Genomic DNA, 20,278 nt, shown 5'->3' with positions numbered 1-20,278 from the left:
AGTTGGGGGGGGGGGTCACATACAAGCCTGTCAGAGTGGTTTTAGGGTGCAAAAATGAGGAGATGAGGAGGGAGGAATGATGGGAGTGTGAAGAGAAAGAAGCTGGAGATGAAGAAAGCTATCCAGTGATGGGAGAAGAAGAAAGCTATCCAGTGATGGGAGAAGATGGAAGCTGAAGGATCAAATGGAGCAAATGAATGGAGCTTCCTACTGTGAGCTTGGCATAGATAGATGCCTCACACACACACACACACACACACACACACACAGCTGACGCTAACATGTGCCTATGACTACTGTGACACACACACGGCTCGACAGGCAAGAACAAAGGTAGCAGTTAATAAGAAACCGCTGTAGCAGGAGACTCAGCCACTTCTACTGCCCCCCAACAGTATCTGTCAATTTATATGTCCCCCTTTTTAAAATGTTGGTGCTTTTTTCTTATTTATTTGTATCGATGTGTGTGGTTAAACATTTTACGATATTTTTTTTAATTAAGATGTAAATTAGCATTTTTATTTACATGATCAGTTCATGTCTTTTTTTAAATTATTTTAACACAAAGCCTACTGTAGGTACTGGGGTTGTAGTTTGTGGGTGACGGATTTGAAAGTTTTTCTTATGTATTTTCTAGAGAAAAAAAGGCCTTTTGGACGAAAACCACAGGGTCATTTTGATAGTCCAAATGTAGAAGTAGAAGCTACGGTATTTCCAGCAGCGACATAGTAAGCTCACATAAAGTGTCACCAAAAAAAGAAATATATACCAGCTGTCACTGTATGGGTTTGTTTGTTAAAAGTATGTGTGTGCAGGAAGAGAAAAACAGTAAATGAAACTGGGAAAATGTGGAGAGGATGGCTTGGAGTAACAGACAATAGGAATCTTCTGGAAGAAAGTGTATCCTCTCTTTACCTTAGTATAGAATCCTGCTATTCATGATATCTTAAACTTGGTATCTTTGCATTTCGAATCCAGAAATCACAGAACCAAATCTGAAATCTCTGATGTCATCCGGGATTTATTCATGTTCACATATTGTATCTAAGCCTCATCATGGTTCCATAGAAAAGCTATTTAACAAAAGGCTGAGTGGTGAACCAGACGTGCTTTTGCCAAAACAACCAGTTCATCCTCAAAATCTTTTCCTTTTTCAAACCTAAAATACTGTTTGAAAACTATGGAAGTCCATTTCCACCAGTAAAAGAAGATAACAGATGAAAATGTGGCCTTGTAATGCAAAAATCAAAACATAAAAAACACCCATAAGTCATTATTATTGGAAACTTTCTGGAATGAATGACTTAAAAATAATGTCACAACAATGACCTACTTATGCCCAAATAATGATTAAGCATTTCAAAAATAATGGCTCTGTGTCTCAAAACTAACATAGTATCACAAAATATTAACTAATTTAGAGAACTTTCTTATTAAGTTGTGATACTCAGTCATTATTCTGAAATTAAAAATTATTTAGCAATACTAAGCTTAGCAATTATTTTGACAGTTTCTTAATATTTTCAGTTTCTCACTCGTTATTTTTGAAATAATAAGATATCATTTAGTAATTCTAAGCAATTATTTTTGACAGTTTCTTATCATTTTGAGATTCTAACTCATTATTTTGAAATAATAAGATATTATTTAGTAACTCTAAGCAATTATTTTGACAGTTTCTTATCATTTTGAGATTCTAACTCATTATTTTGAAATAATAAGATATTATTTAGTAATTCTAAGCAATTCTTTTTGACAGTTTCTTATCATTTTGAGATTCTAACTCATTATTTTGAAATAATGCAATATTATATAGCAGTACTAAGCAATTATTTTGACAGTTTCTTGCTATTTTGAGATCCTATGTCGTTATTTCGAGATAAGTATGTCATAATTTTGATATACTAAGTCAATATTTGGTAAAAGCTAAGTAATTATCTGCTTAATATTTCTCATAACGAGCTACAGGCTTGTTTCTTTCATCACATTGGCAGAAATGGGCTTCCATAGCCTTATTTCTGATAGCTGTGTTGCCTGTGTCAAGTGTGAAATGGGCTCATTGTTGCCCCTTGTGGCCGTTTGGGGTAAGAATCAGCTTCTCTGAGTGTTTCTATGGAGCCATCTAGAGCTAATCGAACCTCAGCAATGATCAGAATAGCAGGAATTCTGTTAAAATTGTGACTCTCTACTCCACCCCGCTGACTCCCTCTTTACCTGTCTGACCAACAGCACAACACGTACACCACTGTCCTCCCTGGTGGTGGCCTTGGTGAGCACTTTGCCACCCTTGCTTGGAAGAACACAGCTGTCACAATAATGGTGCTGTTTTTCTTATTTCGTCTTCTCTGTACCTTATCGTACCTTCACGTCCAACTACCTAAGAGGGGCTCCAGAGTCGAGAGCTCCGGATTGTTTCCTGGAAATGTCTAAAACTGAAGCACAAACAAGCACAGAAAAACAAAAAGCATGGTTGCATTTCTATCATATCATCATCCTCGCTCAAGGCAGTCCTTTATTAGCTCTGTATAGAACAATAATTTCGACACTCAGTCTTGTGCTTCTCTGTGGAAATTGTGCATGGCCACTGTTTTGTTTTGGTCACATTTAAATATGGTATTTGGAATGGCTTTTTTTCGTCTAATGATGTTTCCAGCACAATTAGAAGTGTACTTTTTATCTGTTCTGCATTACAAAGATGATTTTTCTTCTTCAGGAAGGGGAAATCTTTAAAAAATAATATTGTATACCTTATAGATTCTCAGGTTTATGGAGATAATATATTGCAAAAGTTTTAAAGCTTCCTTGCCATCATCTAGCTCACTGCCTGTACTGATGAATACACATGTATCATCACATTCTTCTATGAAAATAGCACCTGAAGCACTAAACATTTACTGCATAGGCTGCACATTTTCACTTAACACAATAACTCAACGTGAGTTTGTATTTATGTCAGCGACATTTCAAGTTCACATGTATTTTTTTGTATCTTGTGCCAAATTTGAGTGCCATTTTCTATTTTTATTTCATCGTGGTCATATTTTTCATTCAAATCACCACTGAAGGTTTGCAATACAAAAATGTTATTTTCTACCTGAAAATTGTACAATCAATGAAAAATAGCTGTTTCTCGTATCTGGTACAGTATTTTACCAGAAGTGTTTAGCATTATATGGGTGTTACTACAGTATATATGTGTTTTTGTTACACACATTTCCATATCTGTATAGTCTAGATAAATACTCAATACTGAATTTGTTCAGGGGTATGTGCAATTACAGATCCATAGAGGCATTATTCAATAGAATGACAATATCAGAGATGCTTATTAAACAATGTTGAACAGTTGTGGTTGTTTGTGTAGTGATTGTTTATTAGCTGAGGGGTCGTGCTGGTTCATGCACAGAGCCGTGCCTACACACATCAAGAGTGAAGGTCAAACTGACCACACACTCACATCACATCATACGTTTCCTCGGGCCAATGTTCTAACAGTTTGGGTACAGCTGCTGTGGACGGGGACGTGGTGAGCTTGTCCCCCTCTGTGATTGGCTGCTGGTGTAATGATGTAAAACTGGCCCATATTCATCCTTCCAAAGTCATCAGGGAGATAGTTGGAGGTTTTGTTCCAAGTTTTTGTGTTATTTATTTGAGGAGAAAATCAGGCTTATTTTTCAGATGGAATCACAGATTTTTCGTTATCAACTAATTGTTTGGTGTATAAAATGTCATAAAATAGAGAAGTGTTCACCCCAGATTGTCAAAATCTAAGGTCATAACTTTAAATATCTTGTTTTTTAGTCCAGAACCCAAAATTCAGTTTCATATGAGATAAAACAGAGAAAATCATCAAATATCCATATTTGACAGGCTGAAAACACTACTTTCTGACATTTCTACACACACAAAATATTATTTATAGATTAATGGCTTATCAAAAAAGATATATATATATATATATATATATATATTTCAAAATGCCTGCAATTCTTACCATTGGAAAAATGGTGGCTCCACATCCTACACATATTGGAATATTTACATTTTTACAACCTCTACTTAGAACATCTCTTGTCCTCTCCTCTCTGCTCTGTGTAAACAGTCTGCAGTTTTCATGTGACTGTTTTATTTATTTCTTTTATACATTTTTTCACCAAAAAAACTTTAATGATTAATGGCATATCAAAATAGTTGGCGAATATTTTTTCTGACTATCGACTAGCCAAATAATTGTTGGCAGCCAGTAAAGCAGGAGATGCAGCTGAGAAAGTGACTCCAGGCAAACACATGACTCATTAGTTGCATATTTAGTCTCCAATACACATAAATACATGGTTGTGTGGTCTTTGGGTGTTGGCAGAAACATATGTAGTCAGCAAATATATTTATCACATTCACAAGAACAGCCTGAAAGCATGTACATTTTTTTATGATGAGTCTTCTTTTAATACCATCAGTGCAGTACAATAATACTTGTTTTGCCTAAATGTTGTGCTGCATTTTCAGTCCCAGCGCTGCTTTGCCATGGAACTCCCCCGTCCAAACCTGTCCCTGTGTGTTAGTGAACGTCCCGTCTCCCTCCAACCTACAGCACACCAGTGAGCACATAAAAATCTTCCATTTGATATAATTATATGGCCAAAAAGAAAAACAAAATAATAAAACAAGTCTTGGGTCTGAACATTTCCCTCCAAAAGAACTGATTCATATTAAATAATGTGTTTTATCCAATTTTGAAACTGCTCAGTGTAGAACTGGAGCCTTGCTCTTCCAACTTTATTGCCCTTTACCTGTTCTTGTGAAAGTGACCTGTGTAAGTAGAGCCATCGGGGAAGGTATATGTTCCCGTGCCGTGGTACATGTTGTCTTTGAATTCTCCTTCATAGAGCGATCCAGAGGGATGCTGCAGAGTCCCTCTGCCCTGCATCTGAGAGAGAATTAGCAAGCATGAATGACTAACAACAGACAGTGGTGGAGGGAGGAAATATTCAGATCCTTTACTTAATTAAAATGACTAACATCACACTGTAAAATACAGAGATAAATGTCCTGCATTAAAACTGTTACTGAAGTAAAAGTTTGTATGTTTAATAGAGAAAATGTAATTTAAACATTAAAAGCAAAATTACTCAATGCAGAATGCCCGAAAAATTAGATATTTCGCTCTGAAATGTATACTCAAGGAAAGTACAAGTACCTCAAATCGTACAGTGCTTGACTAAATGTACATATATACTTTTTTTTAGTATTTTAGTACACACACAGTGAATACATACTTTGTCTTCTAGCCACTGTCCAGTGTATATGATGCCCCCTGCTGAGGTGTGTTTACCAGTCCCGCTTCTCATTATCACCCCTGATTCAGACTTGCTGCACTCCCCCTCTGTGGGGAAGGGAAAAGACACTGGCATTAAAAGGAAATTACATTTAAAAATTACTTAAACAATTTATTTATTCACAATTTATTTTCTGTACTGCACTCAGATTGTTATAAATATTCCAAATATATTATTAGATTATTCATATTGATGCATTTACTTAAGCAGTGTTTTAATGTAGTCAAGAGAGGGCTAATTTTAACTACTTAATATAGATTTAGATTTAGATTTGACTTTATTAATCCCACAGCGGGGAAATTTCTTTGTTACAGCCGCAAAAATTCACACAATGTTTAAGATAAGATAAAAAAACAATCTAAGAAAAGACATTTAACAAAATACAAAATATACAATTATAATATATACAACTTAGTGCAAATTAAGTGGAGAATGTGCAGAGTGCACATTATATGCAAAAATGTTCAGATTGTACTGTTATGAGGTTTAATAAAATAAAATAAAAAAGTATATTCACTTTAAATTGATCATGTTTTGTGTTAAATCTCGACCTGTAAAGTAACTAAAGCTGGCAGCTAAATGTAGTGGAGTAAAAAGTTCAATATGTGCCTCAAAATGGAGTAGAAGTATAAAGTACACATTACTGAAAATTGTACAGTACTTGAGTAAATGTACTTAGTTACATTCCACCACTGACAACATAGCTGCTTTTTTTTTTTTTTTTAAAGCTATTCCTATGTTTTGTATGTAAAACTCTTAATTTCTAAGCTGTCAGATAAATGTTATGAAGTAAAAAGTCCAAAACTTTCCTCTGTCCATCTTTCCTCTCATGTGGTGGAGTAGAAGTAGAAAGCGGCATAAGATCGAATTACTCAAGTGAAGTAAAAAGTACTTCAAAACTGTACTTAGGTAGGCCCACTTGAGTAAATGTACTTGATTCATTCCTCTGCTAATCACTCACCATATCTGTCCCCATTGGGGAAGATGTAGGACACACTGACAGTTCCTTCCCCTGTAAACAAATAAAACACACATGTATTTCTCAAACACCTTATCTATCTGAAAATGTTAAGGGCGTAAAACTCGAATATTTACCTTGAGTTTTTAAATCCTCACTTTCCTTGTTGTCTGAAAGTGGACATGATTGCACAATTAGATGGCAGATAGGAAATACAGAAGCGTTTGTGTGCGTGTGGTGTGTGTGTGTGTGTGTGTGTATGTGTGTGTGTGTGTGTGTGTGTGTGTGTGTGTGTGTGTGTGTGTGTGTGTGTGCTGGGTGTTAGAAACACAATCACACTCCACCAGACATCCTGACAGCTTCACCAGCCGGCAGATGGTTGTCAGAACCGACAGGAAACGCTGATACCGGCCAATTATGGGATGTGAAAAGTCAAGCGACTCTATTAAAAACGTTGTTAAAACGACACAAACAAACTTGTTGCTATAGTTGTTCAGTAAATCGCGCTAAAAATAAACACTCCTCCTGGCTACTCTAAAGAAAAAAGGCAGTCAGCTCTCTCGACGCAAACTGCAGTTGCCATGGTTACAAGATTTGGTCGAGCTCTAACGTTATCTTAAAAAAAAGTGTTTTTGAAAGTGTAAATGTATTTTAGCTCAACATATGTCGCTTTTACTTTAGTACTAACCACCTACATATATTATATAACATAATACATTTATTTAATATTATCTATTTCCTTCCCCGGACACCGGAAAAGAAACTTTGAACTCTTGAGTTTCTACCAATGAAAGAGATGCAGGCTGCCGGTGGTCGGAACAGCTGTGTCAGGTTGGTCCATAGTTGTTATGAAAGTTAAGTTTTTTTTAAAGTACTTTCCCACTTTTGGCTCGGTTTCATATATTCATGGCACTCTTACGCATTTAAACCTTAACTTGTGAGGAGGTTTCTCTCTGCTAACGTCACGCTAACGCTTGTTGAATCAGAAGTAAGTGAGCTTGCTAGCCGTTAGCTTGTTAGCTAGCTGGAGCTTAATACACTTTACTGACTGACTTACACTCGAATACCAGTTTAGAGCTGTTCTTTGTAACTTGCTAACAAAACACGATGTCAGCCAGCCAGGCGTGGAGTTAAGTGGTCATCGCTCTGGCTGGGTTGTTAGTCTGCATGCTCCGTTTGATTGCATAATTGTAGCCAGCAGCGCTGTGTGTCAGCCACCATCTCATTGCTCACACTTGAACTGAAGTGCCACAATGAGCCACCCCACAGCTATGTGCGACTCTGTGCACTGCAGTGGATGTACAGTAGCTGCCTGCTCAACCAGCAGCTCACTCTCTGGTGTATCCAGGATCATCGTGTTTACTCCCAGAGCTGAGCAGATTTATTCAAACTAAGCGTTTTGTGTTTCTCTTCACAGATTGGTTGCGGCTATGAGAGGATACTAACTGAAGGTGAGTATACTGCGAGATAACAGCTGTGTATTTTAAGGAATCCACGATGTGCTGGAGGTGATACTTTGAAGCTAGAATATGTTTTATGTGATTAAACGGGTCATGTATGTATCAACACAGAAATGAGTGCAAGGAGAAGAGGTGGGAAGCCCAACAGAGGAGGGGGGAAGTTTAACAAGCCAAGAGGAAGAGGAGGTGGAGGTGGTGGCGGAGGTGGAGGTGGAGGTAGGAAAGGCGGAGCTGGTCTCTGGGATGATGGAGATGATTTCAGCCTTGACTTTGAACCCTCTCGTCCCAGCAGGTATGTATTTAGTAAAAAAAATATTGTGCTGATGATTTCCCTTTTTTCATCTCATCTCTCCTCTTCACCTCTCTCTCTCTTTGTGTTTACCTGGCTCCCTGCAGACCTGGCAAAGGACGAGGAGGTGGCAGTAGCCGTGGCGGTGGCAGTAGCCGTGGCAGTAGCCGTGGCGGTGGCAGTAGCCGTGGTGGCGGCAGTAGTCGTGGTAGTGGCAGGGATGGAGGTAGAGGAAGGGGAGCCAGAGATTATGACAGGGATGGCAGAGGCGGGGGGAGAAGCAGCGTCAAGGATCTCCCAAGGTCCCTGGCGAGGACACGGCCGAGCCCAAAGACAGGTGACAGCATCAGGCCGGAAATGAGCACCATGCCCTTGCAGAAGATCTTCATGACTAATGAAAACCAAGAACAACTCAAGGAGCTGCTGCGGAATTTGCAGGCCCAGGACTTTGATGAGGCATATGAGTAAGTACATTTTATATATGTCAAATATTCTGCATCTGTGAAAAGAAACTAATTGGAAAATGTATGTTTTGATTAAGTGGTGTTGTTCCTCTGCATGACTATATGAACTCATATAACCCTTTCTGCCTCAGTGAATCTGGTTCAGATTATTCAGAGGGAGAAGAAAATGAGGAGGAGTTTGATGAGCTGGACCACCGTGAAGAAGGCCAGTTTTGGGCCACTAATGACGAACCCGTTGAGAGAGCAGAGAGTCCAGCATATGAGACAGAGTCTGATGATGAACGACCCACCCCTGAACCTGTCATCTCCTTATTTGCCATAGGGAAACTCTGCAGGTGATGCTCAAATTAGTTTTTTTGGAGTTAAGTTACCCTGCTTGTGTTTTTGTTGCTGAGCTGGCAGGAACCTAAAAAATGAAGATCTGGGAATATTTATCTTCTTACCCTGTGTTTTCTCATCTTTCCTTTGTGTAGGTATGGGTTTGACAGGGAGCGCAGCAAGCAGGCTTTGGAGGCTGGTGGAGGGGAATTCGGGGCCACTTTGGAACAGCTACTCAGTCAGGTCTTCAATGAGCGTTACGGACAGAAAGCTCTTTCCTCTGATGGCCTTGAAGGGGTACCTATGGATGAGTGTTTGAGCCAGAGGCAGGAAGAAGCTCTGGCTCTAACTGCCATTTATGGGGATCGCTTCAGTGAGCGTATTGCAAATACAGTCTGGACAGTAACCCTAGACCTCTTGTTCCTCGCAGACACAGCTGCCAACAATGGAAGGCAAGCTGGGAGTCGAGGTGGTAGAGGAACTGTTAACGCCCGTGATGTCTGCCGATTCTTCCTGAAAGGGCAGGGCTGCCGGTTTGGGGACAAATGCAAGTTTAAGCACCAACTCCCCACTGATAAAGGGAAATCTGGGGCTGGTTCCCCAGATCCATATGGTCCTAGCCAGCCTGGCTTCAGCAGTTTTTCTCCTCCTGAATATGAACTAGTGATCCGTTTCCCAAAAGGAAATCGTTACCCATTTCAGGCACCAATAGTCGCCTTCAGCACCACCGACGAGTCTTTCGGGGCTGCAGGGAGGCTCAGCATCACTGAAAGATTGTTTGGAGAAGCGTTGGCTGCAGCAAAGAGCAACGAGCCTGTTGTTTACACTCTAATCAGCTTATGTGAGGATGAAACTACTGTGAAGGAATTGCTGGCTGTCAGTCATCACAAATACAGCACGCCACCGCCTGTTGTGGTTCCTCCACCCTCTCTTTCTGTGGCAAAGAGTAAAAGTGTAAAGAGCAATGCTTCTGAGGAAAGCAGGAGTAGTAGTAATTATACCAACAGCAGAAGGCCTCCTCCACCTACCAACCAGAGACCCATAGATCGTAAGTCAGCAAGATTATTTATATTTATTTGTGTTTATATTTTTCACCAAGTAAAACGTGAATATGAGTTGAAATTCCTCCTCTGTCTTTTAAGTCAAAGAAACGGGAGAAGAGGAGCTGGATGACAGGGATGAAGACGATGAGGATGAAACTGTTCCAGTTGAGAGTGAAAGTTATGTCAATCTGAGGAAGAAGATGGTGAACAAGCACAACCTGAAGATCGACAACTTACTGAAAGAAAATGGCAAGCTTTGCAGGGACTTTAAAAAGAAACAGGTAAAAGAAGACATCTTTACATTTTATCTTACTTCACATCCTCTCCAACATGATGTATGTATTTTAATGCACTGTTCTTCTTCTTTTATCCTTCTGTTCACCCAGTCATCTGGGCGTTTCAGGTCCATGTTGGAGCAGAGGAGGAAACTGCCGGCTTGGCATGAAAAAGAAAACATCCTGGACCTGTTAGACCAGTGTCAGGTGCTGGTTGTCAGTGGGATGACCGGGTGAGTCACACAGAGATGCTTAAAGTGTTTGCAGTCACAAAGAAAATTAATGTGTTTTGGTTATAGATGGATGACAAGGATGTGTGAAAAATCTGAAGTGGCTTTGTATCTTCACTAAGACCGATATAATACTGATTTTATGGTGGCCCATATGTTGAATATTTGAGCTGGAATAAAACTGGGCCTTTTCTATGTGTCTTGTGCATTGACATGGCGATGCAAAGGTAATTAAAAGGCTGAAATAACTAGGGAGGTGGGAATTTAACATTTTTCTGCTTTGTTATGTATTACATTTCCCACCAATTCTACAAATGAACACTGAGAAAATATAAAATAAAGTGTATCTTCGATATGAGTCAATTCCCGACCATTTAAATTAAGATTTATTATGTTCTAACAAACATATCATATTGGTGCACATTGGAAAAGATGTGCCAATTTGCTGATGGAATTGGCTGAATGATAAATCAGTTCAGCTCTATTAAAATCCCAATTAAGCAGCTGGAAGGTTGTAAATAAAGCAAGTCAGTAGTAGACGGAAACGTATGCATACCTCACTGTAAAAAAAATATGATTCTGATTAATATTAATTTTCTCTTACTTCTGCACAGGTGTGGTAAGACGACTCAGATCCCTCAGTTCATTCTTGACGCCTCGTTAGGTGGTCCTGCAGAGCAGGTGGCCAACATCATCTGTACTCAGCCACGCCGCATCTCTGCCATCTCGGTGGCCCAGAGAGTAGCGCAGGAGCGTGCAGAGTCACTCGGCAACTCAGTGGGCTACCAGATCCGCCTGGAGAGTGTTCGGGTGCGGCCACATTTCACATCTACATGCCTAAAGGACTTAGTATAGGAGTATGTTGCATATGATTCAAAGTATGTGCAGCCAGATACTATATTACAAAATATGTTCTACTTCTTTCTTCTTTCAGACATCTGCCACCAGACTGCTGTACTGCACCACAGGTGTGTTACTGAGGAGACTGGAGGGCGAGGCAGACCTCAAAGGCATCACACACGTCATTGTGGATGAGGTGCACGAGCGAACGGAGGAGAGGTGAGATGATGCAGATCACGCGCAGCGAATAGGGCTGTACCCAATAGTTTGAAACTTTAGAGCTTAATTCATTACACTGATCAACTTTCAAATGCTGTGCTGTTTAGATGTCTGTTCATTTTATTTAAACCTAGTAGTCCTGTACAGTTGCTGATTAGATTAGGCTCCACTAATATTATTAGTATTATATTACTTTTTTAGATTGTTTGTTTGTTTGAGGATTTTCTTTTAAGAGTGTTGACCTCATAAAGTATGAAGATAGACATTCAAAGCTTGACATGATATACAAATGGCATTCAGTACAGTCCTAATACAGAACATGGTTCACTCATCGAGTTGTCAATTAATGGAGTCAATTAGTCAATTTTCAGTGTATTCATTAATCTCAGGGGTTATCTTCTCCAACAGGCAACATGTATTTACAGTCTTATTCTACGTAGTTTGTTCTCTGTAACTGTTCATCTCTATTTCCTCTTCTCTTCGTCAGTGACTTCCTGCTGTTGGTGTTAAAAGACCTGATTATGCAGAGGCCAGACCTGAAGATCATTCTAATGAGTGCCACACTGAATGCCAACCTCTTCTCTGACTATTTTTACAACTGTCCTACTGTCCACATACCAGGTAACTAGCCACTTGTGATAGCTGTTAAGATATGATATGCATTTATATAATATCCATATCTCCTACCTCACCCAATGAATTTCTCTAATTTCAGGTCGTACTTTTCCTGTCGACCAGTTTTTTCTTGAAGATGCCATCACTAAAACACGGTAAGTAAATCGTCCTTCACCACAAAGAAAATGTAATCAAACTAGTGATAAATATTTCAATAGTTGTCTTAAAAATGATGTGAGGATGTAGTTAACTTTTTTTAATTTATATTCTAAGTTTTGTCATGGAGGATGGCAGCCCTTACATGCGCTCAGGGAAACAGAATTCATCTTCCTCAAGTGGACGTGGAAGCAAAGGAGAGCAAAGGGACATGGTGGACGACCTGGGTGATGACATGTGGAACTTCATGTCTCTCTGTAAGAAGGACTTTGTCAAAGACTCCATTCCAGACCAGCAGCTCAGCCTGCAGGATCTCACAGTCAGATACAAAGGTGAGTTAAGAACAAGTATCAGAAACCGGACTGAACCATCTTATACGAATAAACTGTTAATGCAGGAATGCTACATTTTGTTACGGTGCTGATGCAGATGTTAAGAAACCTGTGCTGAAGACTATTGCTGCAATGGACCTGGACAAGATTAACATGGACCTGGTGGAGAGCCTGCTGGAGTGGATTGTAGATGGAAAACATAACTACCCTCCAGGTAAAAATTCACCTGTGTATACTGTAGTTGTAGACTCTGTGGAGGTTTCAGTGTGGACCTTCATTATGTTGTGTTTCTGTATCCAGGTGCAGTGCTTGTGTTTTTGCCAGGCCTGGCTGAGATCAAGATGCTCTACGAACAGCTCAAGTCCAACAGAATGTTCAATAACAGGGGTGCAAGCAGGTCAGTGTATAAACTTGTGTGTGTGCTTGTACCAAGCATATATTTTCTTTTCTTTCTTTATTCTTTGTGGAGCAAACATGAAATTCATGTCCTTAGCTGACAACAGGATTTTCACAAATGCACTCTCGTGTGCATGCTGTGCAGTGCTGTGTTTTCTCCAAATACTTGTCTACTGGGGCTTGAAATCAAGTAAAATCCTCATTATTTTTGTTTAATGTGCAGACCCCTTAAAAGCAGCAGTTCACAGTCATCTATAGATAGATACTTGAACAGAATTATCCAAATGTTGAGTTTTTTTAGAGTGTAATTATGGAACACAAAAATTAAACAAGTTAGTTGATAAACACTAGTTAAAGGCTACTTATTAATGTGGATGAATTTACCAACTACAATTATGTTCTTCACCATGGGTCATGGTCGGGTCAGGACTGTTGCTGCGCCTGCTATGGTCCTGCTACAGACTCTACCAGCAGCACATCTACCTTTATTAGCCACAGACTTGACTGTAGGGTTAGTGCTGTTACTGTCATGTTCTTCTCTGTCTCTCTCAGCCTCTCAACCCTCCCCTCCATCCTCCCACCCTCTCCCCTCTCACACCATCTACTCCCTGAGGTTTTTTTTTTTGGAGTTTTTCCTTGGAGGCTGTGATGGTGAAAGGATAGGGTGTCGTACCCTGTACAGAGTGTAAAGCACTCTGAAATTTGTGATTCTGGGCTGAATAAATAAAATTTTATTGAATCTAATTCTCTTGTAAGGTGTGAAGTGTACCCTCTCCACTCAACCCTGTCCAATGAAGAGCAACAGGCAGTTTTCAGCCGCCCCCCAGAGGGGGTCACAAAGATCATCATCTCCACCAACATCGCAGAGACCTCGGTTACCATTGATGACGTTGTTTATGTCATCGACTCTGGCAAGATGAAGGAGAAAAGGTGAGCTCATGTTGGATTACAGTGAACAGATGTTACGTTGATCCTTTGGATGAACTGTATGTAAATGTGTGTTTTAGAGAACAAGGGTAATGGATTTTAACACATTTTTGTTGCTCAACACAATCAAACATACAGTAGTTTTATAATCATATATATTTGATTTGACTTGGAAAGCAGAACTTATTTAAAATCTCCATTTCTAATTTATTCTTGGTTCTATTTGCAGGTACGATGCAACTAAAAGCATGGAGAGCCTGGAGGACTCGTGGGTTTCTCGGGCCAACGCTCTGCAGAGGAGGGGTCGAGCAGGTCGCGTGGCCTCGGGGGTCTGCTTCCACCTCTTCACCAGCCACTGCTTCCAACACCAGCTGGCTGAGCAACAGCTGCCTGAGATCCAGAGAGTTCCTCTAGAGCAGCTCTGCCTCCGGTAGATCCATCTGTTTGTTCTTTGCACATTGCCAACATGCCACTGCCTCTGTAAATGCAAATTATCGAGGTTTATGTATGACATGGCTATTGGGATTTATGAGGGAGGGACTGGTTTACTTGTAGCTCCATGTCAGATTTAAGTATATGCAAAACAATATTTCCCCATAATCCGCGTATCTTCCGTTCAATCCATATCCATTTGGAAATCAAAACATGAAAAATGAAAAATGTTCATGTTTTTATTTATTTCTTTTTTTTTTTCAAGTAAAAAAATTGATTGTTTTATTCAAAATATGCCTGTAAAATATGAAATCATTGTGATTTCTCATTTTTATTTCCCATGTCTCCTAACATAAGAAGATGGGAAATGAGAAAAATAAAAAATGAAAAAAAATGTGCATTTTGTCACATGTCTTCCAACCTTAAGTTTACCCTCCTTTAGCTTTTAAAAAAGCGTGTATGTGTCCATTTTTGAAATGTAATCAAATGTGTCTGTGCTGCTGCATGTAGCATGGATCTAATGAAAGAGGTTGAGGTCGCGGGAACCTCGGGGTCATAGAAACCTGACCACATGACCACTAAATTGCAAAATGTAAATTTTCAAAATTAACATTCTGGCCCTTATTCTCATACTTCATATCCCGGTCGTGCACTGTGTTTAAAAAAAGAGAAAAGTGGGACTTTTGTATAATGTAAATGAAAGGTAGATTATTGATAAAACAGGTCACTGTTGATTTCCAAACGGATTTTGATTGAACGGAAGATACACGGATTGCCTTTGCTCATATTTACCATTTCCCCCTCTTGCCAACAGAATCAAAATCCTGGATGTGTTTGCTGAGCGGACGCTGGAGTCTGTGTTCTCTCGGCTCATCGAGCCCCCGGCTATGGGAAGCTTAGACGCAGCCAAGCAGCGCCTGCAGGACCTTGGAGCTCTAACTGCAGATGAGAAGCTGACCCCGCTGGGCTACCACCTGGCCTGCCTGCCCGTCGACGTGCGCATCGGGAAACTCATGCTGTTCGGTGCCATCTTTCGCTGCCTCGACCCAGCACTCACCATCGCTGCCAGTCTGGCCTTCAAATCACCATTTGTAAGACACCGCTAGCCACTGTTGAGAGACCATATGTGTCACTCCTAGGCTTGACAATGCTGATTTAGTATCTGTTACCAGCTATGTGATCTTTGTGTTTATTTTTTAGCAGAGAAAAACCCACATATTCATTATAATTCATCAAAAAATGTATTGTGTATTATTATTATTATGTATAAAATGTATTATTATAGAAATACTCTGCCTGTTTTCCAGGTGTCTCCATGGGATCACCGGGAAGAAGCGAATGAGAAGAAACTGGCCTTTGCCGTGGCCAGTAGTGATCATCTAGCGCTGCTGCAGGCATACAAGGTACTGACTTATCTTTATGGAAAATTATACAAAAATGGTATTTATATGTAGAAATATTGACATTTGGAAAAGATCCAGGGAAAGATGTGATGGATTTTCCTCCTTTTGCAGGGATGGTGCTCTGCTGCAAGGAATGGCAACCAGGCTGGCTACCTTTACTGCCGGGAGAACTTTCTGTCTGGACGGGGCTTACAGGTGAGCTGTCTGCAGCAGGATTATTACTGTAAACTGAAATTAAAACAAAAATATGCAGTGAAAAATATTGTTATGAACTGAAACTTAATAAAAATGAAGTCCTAAATTGAATGATATTGCCCGGTTAAAAAAAACTGTGCCAAAATTGCTTCACAATGAATCCCTGTTGTGTTTCATATATAGTCTTCTTGAATTAAATAACGAGCATGGTTTTGTTAACCAGCTATGGTCAGGATGAGGATGACAAGTCTTCTCCTGAGTGGTAGTGAAAGAATGCTCAAGTTGTTTCACACAATATTTAATTGTGGATTTAAACATTAAAGCAACTCCTATACAGTTCTCAAATATGTTTGACTTTGTTTGTAGATGTAGCTTCATATTTCTGAGACATAAAACCTAGTCCTAATAGATAGAAACAAACTGAAAAACTACTGTAAAACTACATCAAAATATGGAAACTGACAAACTGACACTCAACTTAACTCGCTAACGCTAACTAAAAATAATCTAAAATGAAAGTCAAAACTGAAATAAAATAAAACGGTTAATATTCAAAACTATTTCAACTTTGTTCTTCAGTGCCTCATTCATTCTCTTCTATAATGATGTAACAAAAAAGCCATAAAAAAATGTTTTCCCTGTGCAGGAAATCGCCAGTTTGAAGAGGCAGTTTGCTGAGCTGCTGTCTGACATTGGCTTCATCAAGGAGGGGCTGAGGGCCAGGATGATAGAGCGCATGTGCTCTAAAGGCACCGATGGTGTTCTGGAGGCAACTGGCCCAGAGGTAAAACACACACACACACACACACACACACACAGGCACACAGACATACACAGAGACGCACACACACACACTCACAGAGTCATGCTGGAAGTGTTTTTATTTGTTGTTCCAATTCACATTAATGTCTCCGTTGTACAATATATCTGTCTTGTACTTCTATCTGGCTAATTTTATAAAGAGTTTATTTCAATTTCAAAAAGCTGCACATGTCACTTGGAATCTTGAAACAGAATGAGGCCACAGACCTATTTCAGATGTTTTTTTTAACTTCACAATCTATCCCTAGTCTTTAAGACAATCTTCTAATAATGATAAATTTCATACCTTTCCAGGCTAACTTGAACTCAGAAAACATCCGGCTGATGTCCGCCATGCTTTGTGCTGCTCTCTATCCCAATGTGGTCCAGGTGTGTATTCATTCTCTGTCATCAGATAGTAAAGTAGTCAGTATTTAATGTATAAAACTGTCTCATGCCTGCTATCTCTATTTGGCTTCACGCTCCTGTGTCTGATCCTTTGTTCCAGGTACGAGCTCCTCAGGGGAATTACAAGATGACCAGCAAAGGAGCGATGAAGATGCAGCCCAAAGCCAACGAGCTGCGCTTCATGACCAAGAATGATGGCTGTGTCCATGTGCACCCGTCTTCAGTTAACTACACGGTACGTTAAAATATGCTCTTGTATTTAACGGCCAGTTAGAGTGACAGGCCTCATGAGTTTCTTCTTTGTGCTCCAGGTCCGCCACTACAACAGCCCTTACCTGGTTTACCACGAGAAGGTGAAGACGAGCCGCGTCTTCATCAGGGACTGCAGCATGGTGTCTGTTTACCCGCTGGTGCTGTTTGGAGGCGGACAGGTCAACGTGGAGCTGCACAAGGGAGAGTTTATCATCTCCCTCGACGACGGATGGATCCGATTTGCTGCCGCTTCTCACCAGGTCAGGGAGAAGAGACAACCTAATCACATGAACAAAGATATTCCAAAGTGTCTTTGCAAATGTTTTTTCCAGTTTTAAGTTTAGTAACCGTGTTTTTTTCACGAGAATAAGTCTGGCTCAGACCTCAGCAAGGGATGATGCTGTGAAAAGTTTACAAGCCGTTTGAAATGCTGCAAAGATTTAACAGGCTTTTACAAGGGCTCCAGAGAAAACAGTGCACTATAATCACATATATTGCCACATAAAATCATTGCAATAAGCATAAGCATTTTTTTGCAAACCTGTCTGTATTGATAGTAATGAACAAGCAGTAAAGGAGACACAAAATCCCATTCGCAAGTTGAATCATGATATGTGATTATTAATGAAAAAAATGAAAAATCACTCCCATGAGCCATAAAATAACTCTTATAACAACGACAAATGCACAAAATAACAGCAAATTAGGTGCTTTGGTTTAGCTGGGATGGTGTGTTTTGGCTGAACAGTAGGGACGACAGGCTACTGAAGAAAGAAAAAAAAAAAAGTGACATGCATTGAAAAGTCGAAACTTTGGGAGAAAAGCAACCCCCACCACATCATCTGATTCAGTGTAGATGCAGCCTTGGGTGAACAAAAGTACACTAATGAAACTTGGCTCTATAAATATGTGTATGTCTGTGTGTGTTTGTGTGTTACCCAGGTGGCTGAGCTGGTGAAGGAGCTGCGCTGGGAGCTGGACCAGCTGCTGGAGGACAAAATCAGAAATCCGAGCATGGACCTGTGCAGCTGCCCCCGCGGCTCCCGCATCATCCACATGATAGTCCACCTCATCACTACGCAGTAGCTCTGCTACTTAAAACCCACTTCCAACCCTTTCTGTCACCCTCAGGGGCTTACATGCATGGAGCTCTGCAGTGAAGGTGTCTGTCTGCTCCTGCACCACTGCCACAAAGTGATTTTGACAACATGCTACTCCATTAGTTAGTGAAGGCGAGGTCAGCAACCCTGAGACTGGTTAAAATGTATATTGTATCTATCACAGAGCAGCAGGGCAGATACTGACACTTAATCACAAGTTTACATGAAAAAAAAGCTATTTATTGTGCTACTGCACTGGAGGCTTTTTATAGCAAAAACCAACCATGGCTCTATGCAGGTAATTAACAAACCTCCATCATTGTTATTGCTGGAATGAAGTGCTTCTCGCTATTTTCACAAGTCTTATTTTGACAATTCAACAATAGAGAAGGTCTTGTTTTTAGAGGCCATACTTCTACTGTATGCACAGTAAATTGGCACACGGTTGTTGAATTTGATATCGGATATAATTTGCAAACAGTGCATTTTTATTTTGGGTTGTGTGTCTCACTCACAACTGAGAAGTTTCTTGGGTCCATATTGGATTTCTTATATATTCACAGTGACTGCTTCTTTGTAATGGTTGTGAATAATTATTTGTATTGCATGATTGAGAGATCCAAGAGCTTCTGCATGATATTGGGCTGTTTTACATTCACTGAATGTATTTCAATGTTATTGATGTCAAAACTACACTTTCACAATGTGAATGCAAGGGCTCTTTAAATCAGGAGAATTTGGTCAGAATTGCCAAAGAATTTAAAAGCTTATTGTCTTAACAAGTGATGAATTCCACTGCACTAAAAATAAAAAATGAAACAAATATAGCAGGCTGTTGGCTTTATTTAAAAGTATAGATTAGATCCTTGACATTTAGCTCTTTCCTTTCCTCGCCTCTTGTTAAGCTTTGTGTTGTACTTGAAGGTGTGCCCCTTGTTGGATGCAACAAAAGAATTTACAGGCTTTTGTGAGAGGCCAACCCCTTCATTCATGAGCCCAATGTGTCTCTAAGACAACAGGACATAAACAAATAGGGTATCACTGTCCTGGTTGAAGCCATTCAGTTGCCACCTACAACAGTGCCAAGTCCAGAACTGGTAAGATATCTGTATATAGTTTTAATTTTTGTGAATATCAAGTGCTAAGACTGTTTTGAGAAAGCACTTTATGTACTATATAGCCATTAAATCATCTTGTTTAACTGAGAAAACAGATCTACTGTTAATTGTCGCATTCTCCGGTGTACGGATCTCATTTTACAGATGGGTAAATAATCTATAATCATACTGGAAATAACCTTGATATCTTTCATCATGGTAAGAATATATAACATTATAAACTATCAACACCATCCAAATTACTCAGTATTATCAAAGTAGAGGAACCATGCCTAAAGACTAAACCACTTGTATTTTTTTCAAAGCCCACTAAATCCAGGAAATCAAGATCCCGCAGTTCGAGGCCTGCCAAGAAGACTGGGAGTCCAAAAACACCCAAAAAGAGGTCCTCCAGTGCCAAATCCACTAAGGCAGAGGTGGACATCCTCAGCCCAGCAGCCATGGAGAATGTCTACTACATTGCCCATAATGCAATGGACTGTCTGGAATTCAGAGGCTTTGGCTGGCCAAATTCAAATAAGAAGAAGAAAAAGAAGAAGGGGACAAAACGGAAGAAGAAAAAGTAAATTATAATTTTGCCAAACTTAATAGATTCCTTCCACCTTTTAGTTAAAATGATAGTTACATTTAAATGCCTTGCTAATGGCGCCATCTGGTGGACTTATGTAGTGACAGCCCAAGAAAACCAAGTTTTAACTGTGATAAGTGCAA

At 39.8% G+C, this 20,278-nt stretch overlaps 3 protein-coding genes across 3 annotated transcripts; 2 read left to right on the top strand and 1 right to left on the bottom strand.

Moving 5' to 3' along the window:
- Positions 1–3,715: 3,715 nt before the first annotated feature.
- Positions 3,716–6,871, bottom strand: morn2 (MORN repeat containing 2). The gene is made up of 6 exons (XM_059325526.1): positions 6,639–6,871; positions 6,432–6,464; positions 6,298–6,348; positions 5,277–5,383; positions 4,791–4,927; positions 3,716–4,585 (listed from the first exon to the last, which is right to left on the bottom strand). Exons 1-6 carry the CDS (start codon positions 6,643–6,645, stop codon positions 4,483–4,485), a joined length of 438 nt encoding a protein of 145 aa, XP_059181509.1. The 5' UTR covers positions 6,646–6,871; the 3' UTR covers positions 3,716–4,482.
- Positions 6,872–6,983: 112 nt separating this feature from the next.
- dhx57 (DEAH (Asp-Glu-Ala-Asp/His) box polypeptide 57) lies at positions 6,984–18,966 on the top strand. The gene is made up of 25 exons (XM_059325523.1): positions 6,984–7,125; positions 7,712–7,745; positions 7,866–8,046; positions 8,151–8,507; positions 8,639–8,842; positions 8,981–9,873; positions 9,968–10,149; positions 10,255–10,376; positions 10,988–11,183; positions 11,308–11,432; positions 11,920–12,053; positions 12,148–12,202; positions 12,321–12,535; positions 12,633–12,749; positions 12,836–12,932; positions 13,688–13,861; positions 14,088–14,288; positions 15,105–15,381; positions 15,598–15,693; positions 15,805–15,888; positions 16,535–16,672; positions 17,005–17,079; positions 17,198–17,332; positions 17,409–17,609; positions 18,292–18,966. Exons 3-25 carry the CDS (start codon positions 7,868–7,870, stop codon positions 18,433–18,435), a joined length of 4,401 nt encoding a protein of 1,466 aa, XP_059181506.1. The 5' UTR covers positions 6,984–7,125; positions 7,712–7,745; positions 7,866–7,867; the 3' UTR covers positions 18,436–18,966.
- A 559-nt stretch (positions 18,967–19,525) lies between these two features.
- Positions 19,526–20,215, top strand: LOC131960353 (small lysine-rich protein 1). The gene is made up of 3 exons (XM_059325527.1): positions 19,526–19,546; positions 19,712–19,765; positions 19,873–20,215. Exons 2-3 carry the CDS (start codon positions 19,763–19,765, stop codon positions 20,131–20,133), a joined length of 264 nt encoding a protein of 87 aa, XP_059181510.1. The 5' UTR covers positions 19,526–19,546; positions 19,712–19,762; the 3' UTR covers positions 20,134–20,215.
- The last annotated feature ends 63 nt before the right edge of the window (positions 20,216–20,278 follow it).

Source organism: Centropristis striata, chromosome 22 (assembly GCF_030273125.1).
Source record: "Centropristis striata isolate RG_2023a ecotype Rhode Island chromosome 22, C.striata_1.0, whole genome shotgun sequence".
Classification (NCBI taxonomy): Eukaryota; Metazoa; Chordata; class Actinopteri; order Perciformes; family Serranidae; genus Centropristis; species Centropristis striata.
The sequence above is the reverse complement of the archived record's forward strand: the minus strand, read 5'-3'. Positions and strand labels throughout refer to the sequence as shown.